Raw genomic sequence first — 12,868 nt, 5'->3', positions numbered from 1 at the left:
GTTACTGCTATTCAAAATATAAGTAGAACTAATCGAAACTACACGGATATTTTATTGGACAACGTTTATCTAGTGGCAATAAACCAGATAGAACGCAATAAAGTATGATAAGATAAAAGTCACACAGTCCACATTTATAACACTTTCTATTAAGGCACAATCTGAGACCTTTGCCATAGCAGTTTGAGATGATAACAGCTTGTCTGCCTACAAACCGTTTAAAAAGTGCTCATTGTTTAAACTAGAAACCGAAATGAATGTGTCTGCATTCCAACATCGTTACAGTAGAGCCCTTCAAAAAGGAACTGACTTTTTTCCTTAATAATCCCATCAGTGGTGCTTAGAAATGTCTTCACCCTATTGGACTCTTTCATTTCCTTGTAGATTGTCCTATAGACCTTTGGGATAAACAAAGAACATTAAAGGGAGAAGCTACACTAATCACATGTGAATGAAAACGCAGATAACAAAATTTGAGCACAGACAAAGTTTTGTTGACCAAACCAGGGCAGGTGAAGATTTTCTGTCATGAATCTCCTCATTCGGGCGGGTTAAGTGCTTTTACTGTTAGGACCATGATGTCAACATGCAGACAGGCGGGTGGGTCCCGCTAACACGTCTGGGTGTGGTGGCCAGCAGACAAGGCTGTTTTTATATTTCTCACATCAATGGGGCCCACTGAGCTGTGACACAGCACCTATATTTAGATTTGGGCTATAAAGTCTCTGGCCTGCAGCCTGGGTTTCACAAAGTTCCGTCTGAAATGGATTCAGCCAATATGAAAGCATTTGTTTTGCAAAAATCAAGATTGCACTGCATGACTTGTGAAAATATTTTAGTTGCAAATGTGACAAAAGTGATTTTCACTCTTTAGATTTTTTTTTTTTTAAATATCATGTATCAGACTGACTAGGAGTTAGAACATAACACATGCATATACACAACTTTCCGTAATGGGAAAGTTTCATGCCTTTTACTGAAACGTTTCAAACCGTCGATAGAACCAGATTATGGAGTTGGTTTTTTCACCTCCTTTAAAAAAAATTTCTTTCACTATTGTTTTTGTCAAAACACATTATGAAATATACAAGAGCCACAGCTTAGTTCCTCAAAGCTGTGTCCATCAGAATTTCCTTTAAAGGTCACATGAACTGAAATGTGGTCATTCTTTAATTGTAATCATTTCCTGGTAAAGGCTCGCAGTACGTCATGTCAGTTTCTGCTAGTGTATCAGTTCCAATGAAAAAAATGAAAGTGATGCAATGCCACAAACAAACTCCAACAATTAACATCACCCACATGGTTTGTGTACAAAACGCTTGTGGTAACAGTTTGCAAACTATATTAAAAAAAGGGGATATTATTAACACTTATGTGGCTATCCACGGTTTATTTAAAAAAGAAAATACCTCAAGAGAGATGAGCTATCATGGTTTCATTGAATATCTACAAAATCAGACATAAATATATATAACATTATAGTGTACATAAATCACAGAACACCTGTCAGATTGGTCTCCTCAGGCCCACAGAGAAGGTTTTTTTTTTTTTTTTTAAATAAAAATTTCAGGAAAGAAGATCCATGTGCATGTAAAGACACCATCCTTCATCAGCTGAGCTGTAGAAATGACGTTTCAAAAACAAACAAAAAACATAAAGATGACCTCATCCACACAGAACCACTTCAGCATCTACATGTTCACACATTTGACATGTGAACACACACCATGTTTGGCAGTTTCAATGATGGCCTATTGTGGCTGAAGGCAAAGAAAAAAAATAGCTGAAAAGACTGAAAATTGTCCAGAATCATATTATGCATTCCTCGGGTCAGGATTCAGCCGGTGATGGCTGGCTGGGTGCCCCGTTGCGGGTGCGGAGCTGAGATTGGGCAATGTCAGCCAGTGCACTCTGGATCTTCTCCAGCAGCATATCGCCGCGGTAAACCACCTCTTCTAGCCGAGCTGCTGCCTCATGGTTCTCCTCCTCCAGCTGCCGCAGACTGGCCGCCTGATGAGAGGTCACAGACAGTCAGATTTAATGAAAACAGCTTTGGTGTTTTTATTTTCCCTTTTGTGGAGCGTCAAATAACTGATAACAACTGAGTGAAGGTTTCCTTTAATTGTGTGCAGATCATGACTGTATAACTTGGGAGCATCAGATCTCACACTAACTGACTGAATAATAAAAGAATTCCCACCTGGTACACCCAATATCCCCACACAACGCAGGTGGTGTGTGTGAGCAACTTAAATAGTTGATGAGAATCACTTTGTACAAGTTCTGTTTCACGGTTCAAAAGCTGCCATCAGACTGTGACGAGATTCCATGCATGATTCGCAATGTGTGCAGAAAGCCTCCTGAGACGTGGTCTTACAGCTGATCATTTCTAACAGCTTTGTATGACAGATGTCTTTTTACTTTATATCTAAAACCAGTTGCGTGTATTGTCGGCCCTCAGAGAGCTACAGGGAAACCAGAACTTCTGGGCTGTGCAAGCCTCATTCACAAAATTCCACTGACATCTGACAGCACTAATATCTAAAAAATGCTGCCCTGTGGTCCGCATGAAGATAGAAGTATCCTTGCACAAAGAACCAACACCACTGATTATACAATATTGCTCGGCTGTTTTTCAGAAAGACTGACGACTACTGCTCCGACTTATAAAAAGCTAGAAATGACATGAGCTGCCTGTAAGGGTGGCTTACTTTCTTATAACATTACCTAGAGATAAATATCATACTTGTTTGAGAAAGAGCAGCACCTACTCGGCTCAGAAAAGGCCTTTGGAGCTTGTAATGACATTAAGCAAGATTGGTCCATGCAGATTAAAAGCAATGAAAGTTTGTTTTTTGTTTCTTAAATACCTCATTTTCCAGCAATATATACAATTATTAGTCACGTCATCAGCAAAAATGTGCATACTGCCAAGATCCATGAATCTTTTAGAGAAATCATTTAACAACAATTCTGGTGATTTTCCTTTGGCTCAGACTAAAACTTCCTCTATGCAGGGAAACCCCCCCCCTTCCCTGTGTACTCAGAGTCTAAGTTTTCCAAACATTACCAATTTGGCAGTTTTAACTGGTTTAAGTGAGCTTTACCATTTACTTAATGGATGTTCCTCAAAATAATCTCGTTATCGGCACACTCCAGCCGTGGTGTTTATCGTTCCTCTCTTGAGTGAAGGCCATAAAATATTAAAAGAGATGTTTTTGCTTTTTGTCTACTGATAAAATGCTCTGGAAACAGATCAAAAAGTTAGCAAGTTTTCCAAGTACCACTAATGTCATTCAAAGATATTTGTGTTACAAATGCTCACTGGCAGTACTGTGTATTGCACTCAGATATGCTTGCTGGGAAACATCCTAGTCTCAATTTTCTGTTCTTTAATCTATTCTAGTCTAATCTAATAGCAGAAAGCAGTGCACAGGAAAGTGACACTTGATGTCATGCATCTTTCTATTTACGGGAGAGAGATAAACACAAGAATGACTGTTGTTGTCTTTAACATATTTCACTATAGACTATAAACAGTTTGCTCACAGACAAAACACACTTCCCTCTGCTGACTGATAGCTAGACATACCAACAGTGCTCCTCTACTTGAATTTTTTTTTTTTTTTTATGTCCAGGAAAATAGAATTAATACATTGAAATATATATACATGTGAAATAGTCGGTGATACTTATGAATGTGCTGACCTGCAGAGCTGCTGTGGACTCCTCACTGGGCAGCGAGTCTATGAGTACATCCACATCTTTGGCTGTTCGGGCTATAAGGGCTGCAAACAGCTGGGCATACTCTAAACAGAGATCAAGAAAAACAAAACACAGGTGAATCATCCTGCATCCTGCAAATCATTAATATATATATATATATATATATATATATATATATATATATATATATATATATATATATATATATATATATATATATAACAGAACACAAACACACACTCTACATGCTGTTGAGCCACAGAAAGTACCCCCTCCCCTCCTTTTTTATAAGAGAAAAATCATTATGTACCATAATATTCAAAGTGAAAAGATAAAATGTCACTAAATATTGAGTAAAATGTAAAGAAGTGGTGAAACTAAATCATTTGAGTTGTAGAGAGACACTCATCATGAATGATATGTAGGTGTAGTGATGGAGACCTGGTGTTGTATGATCAGGGGTGAGTACTGTACAAAGCACCAATGTGGACATTTTCATTCCTGTTTCAGACAAATATTTTCAAGCTAACAAGCTGTTCCACATTATGTAAGCCAGTCTGTACTGCATTTATGTCAGTTTGCATAAGATTTTGTCCGTGTAGCCTATGGCTGCCACGATTAGTCGACTAGTCACGATTACGTCGACTATTAAAATCGTCGACGACTAATTTAATAGTCGACGCGTCGTTTGAAGCTTTGTAAGATCCCAAAAGACGCGGGAATAAGTAGTAGGATTTAAGAGTATAATAACAGACTGAAACAGAAGATGGCAGCACTGCATGTACAAGGATGCCAGCTGCCGTTAAACCCTGAAGAAGAAGAAGCAGTGTCCGGTATCGTAGCTGAGTCCAAATTCAGAAACCGCATCCTACTGTGCCCCCATTTGTAGGCCGATTACGTTACAGCGACACGACAAAGACTGTCCGAATTCGAAGACTCCGACAAATGCGCCCTTCATTTCCCCAGATTTGAAGGATGGGTCAGGTGTAATCTTTGTGGCCCAACCTATCCCAGAATTCATAGCGCGGCCCTGCTCAGCTTCCAACAATGGCAGCAGCTAGTTAGTGTTAATATTACTCTTATTATTCTTTCTGGGTCACAAAATAAATGTTTAACATATTTTCAGGCGAGACTGTAACTGTGTAAACCTCAAATTTCGGCTCAGTTTATCAAGACACCACATATTTTTAAAAGTGCTCCAACATTTTCGGAGACGTCTGTTACCCACTAGCTCGATAGCTAGCCGGGGTTCAAGGCTCACTAGAGCCCGTGAAAACACCGGACTCCCGGCAAATCGTTTTCAAATCCACCACCGTCTTTCGCTACTCAGGTTAAACACGATATACAAGTCACTTAGATAACTTAAAAATGTTATTGTTTGGCTTTTTTCAGCGTTTTATTTGTTCCTGAATAAATCGGTTTGGCTGCAATTAAAGTTACAGTTTTTACACAGCTGAATAAACGTTAAGCAGACAGCTGATTATCAGAAGTGTGAAATCCTCGAGAATATACTCCGGTGTCCCGTTATATTTTAGATAGCAAGGAGCAGACGGCTGAGTTTATTAAACTCCACCGAAACAATCTGCAAACTTCATTAAAATTCAATAAACTATCATCTTGTCTTTATTTTTAGTTAGCACATACCTTAAACACTTCAAGCTGTAAGCTAAAGATAGTTATATAAGAGCAGATGCATGCTGGTGCAATAAGCTGTAAGTTTTACGTCCAATGGATGCATGATCTGATTAGTCAACTAATCACAAAAATAATCGGTGAGTAGTCGACTATCAAAATAATCGTTTTAGGCAGCCCTAGTGTAGCCTGATGATTCTGGGTATGCAACCTCTACAGACATGCTTGTGTGCAGTGCACCAAGAGATCAACAGCACATGTAGCACTGGCTGACAGTGAGAAACTAGAAACTAATTTGCTGAAGAGTTCACTTTAACAGGAAAGGGAGTAACAGAGGAGTTCACCACAAAGAGGAAACAGTGGCAAAAAATAATCAACAATTAAAAAAAGCAGCATGAGAAACACAGACAGTGGATACGTAGACAATTTTCAATACCGTGTTTCATTTCACTGCAAAGAAGTTATTTTTATATTATGACATATCTTTTCTGTATCAGGGTCGAAGTTGAAGGAGAAACTGAACAAATGCAAACAAGTCTAGCTCACAGACTGTTCCGCATAATTGTTATACTGCCCTCTGGTGACAGCACACAGCTATAACATGTACCAACACACAGCTATACTGGGCTGGAAATCACCAGACACCCTTTGATACCACATTTTTACAATATATTACTGTCATTTTCAACATTATGTGATATGCTAAATATTGCAATAACATATACTACAATTTATGTCCTAAAAGTTGAACTTTATCAGTATCTGTTTTATCCAATGAGATAAAGTAATCTCACTGCAAAATGAGATTGTCAGGCATCCCCCATCACTGTTATTAAAACCTGCCGTAAATGTTACTATAAAATAAGAGTCATTTTGACTGATATCAGTCTGAGGTTCAATAGGTCAAGTTGGCAATTACATGCAATCTGTTTCTGATTGCATGAGCAACAAACACATGTTGTCCATAGGGAAATTGCACAGTGACCTCTGGTGGATAAACTATGCAACGTCATTGACGAGTGTTTCTCTCATCTCCTCCTGAATTTTTAATTTTTTATATTTAGCAGCTTTTAAAAAGCAGATATTAATAGAGAGGCAAATAACTAATATCAACTGATATAAACTGATATAAAAACTATGGTTAAAATTAATGTCATAGTAAAAAACACACAAACCTTCTGTTGGGTTTGCTGGCTGATCCTTGTTGATAGCTGTCTGGATGTTACTGAAAGATGCAGGAGGTGCACACTGTTGCAGGACGCCGATAGCATTACAAAACTGATCAGCAAGCTGGACACACAAAACAAAACCAGTAATAGGTTACGCTGTCATTTAAACAAGACAATAGCTGCTGATGATGATAACATAAACTTCAGGCAAAAGAAATTTAAAGACGTTTCTTTTACCAGTTTTATCAAGGTATGGTTTTTTTATTATAAAATATAGGTATTTAGTTTACAAGTGTCAACCATAAGGAGGCCAGAATCCTATTTTACCCACTGTGAAAATGTGAAGGCGTGCTTAAGTTTTGGACTTTTAAATGTATTTTTATAAGTTTTACAGCTTCTCCTGAAGATAAAACATCCCCCAAATGAGACAAAGCTCATTTTTTAAACCATCTATTATAGAAATCTATGCTTTTTACAATGGGGTCACATTACAAAATATATTATTACAGGATAGTCTACACAACAAGCCAAAAGAACGTTTTCTGTTATTTTGCACATTTATTTCCTACAATTTAAGCCCAACGAGTCACACTGACAAACTTTTCTTTGTTGTGCAGAAAAACCAATTAGGACTGTTAAAACCAGCATCTTTTTCTTATATTAAAATGTCTCAGGGATTAAATGTATAGTTAAAGTTCTGACTGAGAGTGACAGAAAGGGGAGTTTCACTGATCGGCCCAAAGTGTGTTGTATGTAGGCCACCTAGTAAAAGGATGTTTGACATCTCTGGTCTAGAACCACCCTTAAATTATTATTGTTATTATTATTATTATTATTATTATTATTATTATTATTATGTTTGTTTGTTTGTTTTGGAAAATGGCAAATAGTTGCAGCGGGAGTTGAAAATAGTTGAAACGGGAGAAAATACGTGGAAATACAGTATGTAAGGCAAAAACAGACTTTGCAATATTCTAGCAAGCTGGTACAACATGAAGGATCAAAATCTGACCTACTTTTCTCCATTCGTAATTCCTATAAGTTCAACATCTGTTCAAGACCACTGAAAAAAATAAGAAAATTTGGTCCCTTGCAAGCCAAATATAAAGAAATTACCTTTGCACAGTATTGTAGTAACAATGTTTTCTTTCCAAATATATTTATTTTGTATCATTTTGTTCAAAACGACGTTTTAACACTGTAACACTTCATTGTTTAAAATAACTTAGCTGGTTTGGTCGTTTAGTAACACAGGCCTTTAGCTATAATTGCTATAATGGTTAGCTACCCCGTGTTGTTGACACGTTACTAAACTACTCGGGCCACTGGTTTGCGTTAGCTACCAACTCTAAACGACATAACGATGTATTTTATATTTTTAACACCTCCTTCTACCAAAGAATGTTTAAAATATTCAACATTTGCCTTACCGAATTGACTGCGTCTTGAAGTTGTGTTAGCCGGTCCGCCATATTGTCTGTTTCTGACGTAACTGTCGCGAGAACATAAAACCTCTCGCGGTATATTCGGTATTTTGGGAACCTTGGTTGGCATAGGTTGGGTTACTTACTTTTATCATCTCACAACTGGGTTCACAGCAAACTTGAAACGCGTTAAAATCGATATTTTCATATCAGCAGAGATTATCTTCTGATAACTGATCTTTATTAGAGCCTGTTTGTGGCTGCTTTATGAGAACTAATGTTAGCCTTTAGCTAATATTAGCTGCCAAACATCAACAGGAAGTAGCAGCGGGGTTAACGCAATTCCAATGTCTTGTACTGTAGCTTCCCCAGGTATGATCATTTTTGTTTCTTTAATTCATTATCTAAAATTGAATGGCAACACTGATTTGTTATACGCACCCGTTTATAATGCGAGCATGTAAGTGGATTTGCATGAAAGCTCAACTCTGATTAGTAAGTTGGCTAATAAGTGTGTGTGTATGTATGTATGTGTTGTTAAAATATGTTTTACGTTGTCAGCTAACTGAATTTGGAAAACTGAGATACTAATCCCCTTCACGTTTTATATAGCTGAGACGAATATGCTTCCAAAGTAATCATGTAAAGTGAATCTGACACCTAAAACACGTAAGGCTTGCTCCTAATAAGCGAATTAGCTGACACGGCAGATGTAATGACGAGTAGGTCGAGGAGGAGAAAGCCTAGACACAATGTCAATGAATGATTTTTAGCTGGTATTCTGAAGTCAGAGCTGACGCTTCAGTTGAGGTTACTTCTTGGTTTACAGATATTTTTAAAATTGTATAATACCAATATCGCGGTGTTGTTGTTTGAACAAATAAAACAGAACTAGATCAAGCATTTCTGATTTAAGTCGTGTTTAAAAATATTAAAGTGATCATCATATAGAAAAAGACTGATGTAACTTATTGCTGCTTAACAGCAGCAATAGCTTGCAAAAAGCTACTGCATCATGGTATATACATAGGTTTTTATAGGACTGTTCAGAGTTCCCAGAAAACTTTCACTTGACTGCAGCTGCTGTATCTACAGATTATAGACCAAAGATTTTCCCCATTGTCTAACTAAGATACAAAGTCAGCCTACCTTTAAATAAAGAAGCTATTTTAATAAGATATAATTCAATAGTGTCAGTCATCACTATAATGAATAGCTTGCTAATGGATAATTGCTTTAACCAAATGTAATACTTAAGGGAAGAAAAGAAGGATTGACAAGGTGGATGACTACTATATTTGAAAGCAACCGTGTCCTAGCTCCTCTTAAGGATCACTTGTATTTCCTCAGGCATGAACTGTACCTTAGAGAAGGTCCTGGCAGATGCCAAATCATTAGTGGAAAGGCTTCGCAACCATGACAACGCTGCTGAGATGTTAATCGAACAGACGACACATCTCAACAAGCGAGTAGAGGCCATGAAACAGGTAGGGTGTCACATGAACTTGGGGAAATGTGAGGCCTAAAGCATTTGATGTAGAATCTGTGAAGTTTCATTTGAAAAGCTGGAATAACACTTTTTAAAAAGTATTTCTAATTGTTATGATCTATCATTTTATATTTCAGACTGAAGGTTTTTGTGCTTGTTCTTTTTATTGATAGTACCAGGAAGAGATAGACGCCCTGAACGAGGTTGCACGGCATCGGCCTCGTTCCAGTCTAGTCCTGGGAATCCAGCAGGAAAACCGTCAAATTAGGGAGCTCCAGCAGGAAAACAAAGGTAGGCAGTTTCCTTTAATGTCAACTCTTCTGTTGAGAGATCGGGTGGTCAGTGCATTTTTAGTTTCGCTTTGATTTGCGGAATATAAAGCTGGAATTTGATCCTTCCTGCAAATCAAACTTGTGTTCATACTTCATGTAGAGCTGCGTACATCATTGGAAGAACACCAGTCTGCCTTAGAGCTCATCATGACCAAATACAGGGAGCAGGTGTTCAGACTTCTCATGGCCAGTAAGAGAGACGACCCCGCCATCGTTACCCAGCTGAAGGAGCAGCACACTACGGTCAGTGTCTGGTGCAAGTACTTTTAATGTATTATTGTGCAATTTTTTTACTTTTCTTGTGCATTAAAAAAAAATCATTGCAGGAAATGCAAGCACACATAGACAAGATCAACGAAATGGCCTCCGTGATGAGGAAAGCCATAGAGGTGGATGAGGAGCGAATATGTGAAGATGAGGAGAGGATTAAACAGCTAGAGGTAAAAGCCGAGCAGCATTACTTCAGTTGTTCCAAAGCTTTGAGACCAGGGGAGGGTACAAAAAATCCACAGAAGTTACAAATCCACCCAAAAAAATGTCTGTTCATGTGACACAGAGGATCACGAGTGTCAAAGAAATTGACACTTGACACAAATGCCAATAACAGTCATCAGTGGAAACTTAAATGATCAAGCCTCTGAGGGGTGGAATCAAAACTGGATCACAAGCCATAGTTAAAGAATGTTCATGTGCTCTGTTATTTATTCATTTATTTATTTAAACAGTATATTTAGTGTGAGTTTGGAGTTTAAAAACGAACTAAAGCTTCATGTTGAGTTGAGATGTCAAAGCAGATCTTAACAGGGCATTGAAATTAAAAATTAGCCTTTTTATTTACATTTCCTCCTAGCTTTGTTTTTTTTTTCCCTTTGACCTACTTTGTTATTTAGACATCCTGCCTCTCTATTTCCAATTGGTTAAACACATATATATTTATAGGCTTTTTGGCCTTTACCTCTACTACTTGAAATTATCCATAAATCCCATAAAAGTTAGATTTATGTTACTATTTAGCTAACTAGCGTTGCTATGTGGTTTTAGCTTTTGACAGTAAGAACCATTTGTAGTGTTTCCACATGTTAACCACCAGATGTCAACAGTGAGCTTTTGAACTCTTAAAACCTCATAAACCCATATTTTATTTACAGTAGTGAAAAAGTAGCATTTTAAGAAAAACAGTAGCTCATTTTGAACTTAATACTAGCAATTTAAAAAAAAAAAAAAGTTGGGATGGGGTCAACAAAAAGCTGGAAAAATGGAGGAACATTTTAGGTTAACTGGCATAAAGATTAATACTCAACATGATTGGGTATAAAAAGGCCTTTTAAAGAGGCAGCGTTTCTCAATCTGCAAAAAAAAATGCATCTGCAACTTGTGGAACAATTTCAGAATAACATTTGTCAACATATAATTCTGAAGACTTTGAATATCTAATTATCTGCAGCTTAATATCTTCAAAAGATTCTGAGAATCTGGAGAGATCTCTGTGCTCAATAAAATTTGGGTTTATGGGATTTGCAAATCATTTTTGTTTGCATTAAACGCAGCATTTCTCCGTCTCCGTGTATTTCAGTTGGAGAACAATGGACTCCGAGAGCTGCTGGGAATCAGTCGGGAAGCTTTTCTGGTTCTGAAGAGAGACGACCAATCAGACAGCACGTCGCTGTCGCCACTGCTCACCAGTGCCGACGTGAGCTTACGAAAAAGTTAGAGCCCAGAACAGCCCACCAAACCCCCAGCCCCCTACTGCTGCCACTGTAGGGTACAGAGTCTACAGCCTGTTACCACGTGACCGCTTCAGATGATGAGTCTCCTGGTGCATTTAGAACATCGCTGCTCCAGACCTGCATTCCTGTCTGATGATTCGGGCAACAAGCAGCGAGCCACCTCCCCTCCCTTTATTCTTTTTCTTGTTTCTTGGTACTGCTGTAATGTTTTGTTCATTTTGGCAGCATGCACGAGCCCGCAGTGCCTGCAACATTTTAAGGTGTAAATGAGTAAATAAAGGGCTTGAGTTCAAATAAATCTATAAGCAAGAAAATTTGTCTGTAGAGTTTGTGTCACCTTCCAAATGTCACACGTTTCTTGTTCTGTTTTGGTTGCTCCTGCAGATACACAACTTCTCACTTTCACTACTCGTGTCAGTAAAAGTGGTTTCTATTCCCACCAATATTGTCACTGGTGGGAATAGAAACCATATCCACTGAGGATCTGCTCCAAAGGGTGAGGTGCATCTGCTGCTAGCTGTGGAATAGAAAATTTCAACACTGTCAAACCACAGTGTAGTTATACTCCACTGAAAGGCTTGTAAACAAGTGCTTCATTGTTTCACTGTTGCACATTTATATCATTAGATTTATTAGTAATTTTATCCACTACTTGAAAAAAATAAATAAAAAAATAAATAAATATATATATATATATATATATATATATATATATATATATATATATATATATATATATATATATATATATATATATATATATATATATATATTATTGGAAATCAGTCAGTCTGTGCATTTTAGAGGATGGAAGAAAATATTTGTGACATTATTGCATACAAAGTGAGATGACTGTAATAAGAGCTTTTCATAAATTGGCTATTATTTCAATCCAACTTGTGTTGGGGAATAGAATGTAGACAAGCTGAAAAGTAGAAGTACACTGCATCATATTTGGACTTGGGTGCAGTCTTTAAGTTATCTTTCCCCATATATTGTTTTACTGCAGACGACAAGGCACACCAGAGGGATGTTAGAAAGCATCCACCCATTCCATGGCTTATATTTGAAAACTTAATTTAAATGTAAGTGCTGGTAAAGAGCAGCTCATGTGCTGCTTTGTGCGCACATTAAATAGTGTCTGCCAATATAAATTAGTCTCCTGTTGTGATTTGTTATGGTCTGATGGACAGATCTAATCGAAGTGAGACACGGCTAATGAGGTAAAGTCATCATTAATTATTTAAAACGAATTAAAATTGTAAATAAATAATTGTTTAAATGTTTGAAATGAAATTAATTTAATACATAATTTATATATTTTGTTAATTAAATTCTTAACGTTTTATTTAATTATTGACACCTTTAA

General features: G+C 37.3%; 2 protein-coding genes across 2 annotated transcripts; one reads left to right on the top strand and one right to left on the bottom strand.

The window, feature by feature from the left end:
* Positions 1-1,149: 1,149 nt before the first annotated feature.
* med21 (mediator complex subunit 21) lies at positions 1,150-8,051 on the bottom strand. The gene is made up of 4 exons (XM_006806469.3): positions 7,958-8,051; positions 6,534-6,648; positions 3,709-3,809; positions 1,150-2,010 (listed from the first exon to the last, which is right to left on the bottom strand). The coding sequence occupies exons 1-4, from the start codon at positions 7,997-7,999 to the stop codon at positions 1,831-1,833; spliced, it is 438 nt and encodes a 145-aa protein (XP_006806532.1). The 5' UTR covers positions 8,000-8,051; the 3' UTR covers positions 1,150-1,830.
* Positions 8,033-11,813, top strand: fgfr1op2 (FGFR1 oncogene partner 2). The gene is made up of 6 exons (XM_006806470.3): positions 8,033-8,323; positions 9,302-9,438; positions 9,614-9,731; positions 9,873-10,015; positions 10,099-10,212; positions 11,346-11,813. Exons 1-6 carry the CDS (start codon positions 8,299-8,301, stop codon positions 11,481-11,483), a joined length of 675 nt encoding a protein of 224 aa, XP_006806533.1. The 5' UTR covers positions 8,033-8,298; the 3' UTR covers positions 11,484-11,813.
* The last annotated feature ends 1,055 nt before the right edge of the window (positions 11,814-12,868 follow it).

This window comes from Neolamprologus brichardi, chromosome 17 (assembly GCF_056152115.1).
Source record: "Neolamprologus brichardi isolate AB-2024 chromosome 17, ASM5615211v1, whole genome shotgun sequence".
Taxonomy (NCBI): Eukaryota; Metazoa; Chordata; class Actinopteri; order Cichliformes; family Cichlidae; genus Neolamprologus; species Neolamprologus brichardi.
This window is presented reverse-complemented; position numbering and strand designations above follow the sequence as displayed.

Coding starts and splice junctions, on each gene's coding strand:
- fgfr1op2 (XM_006806470.3), top strand. CDS start 8,299: ATGTCTTGTACTGTAGCTTCCCCAG. Junction 9,439..9,613: donor GAGTAGAGGCCATGAAACAG/GTAGGGTGTCAC, acceptor TTTTATTGATAG/TACCAGGAAGAGATAGACGC. Junction 10,213..11,345: donor AGAGGATTAAACAGCTAGAG/GTAAAAGCCGAG, acceptor CGTGTATTTCAG/TTGGAGAACAATGGACTCCG.
- med21 (XM_006806469.3), bottom strand. CDS start 7,999: ATGGCGGACCGGCTAACACAACTTCAAGACGCAGTCAATTCG. Junction 3,810..6,533: donor GCCAGCAAACCCAACAGAAG/GTTTGTGTGTTT, acceptor ATCTCTGTTTAG/AGTATGCCCAGCTGTTTGCA. Junction 2,011..3,708: donor AGTCCACAGCAGCTCTGCAG/GTCAGCACATTC, acceptor ACCTCTCATCAG/GCGGCCAGTCTGCGGCAGCT.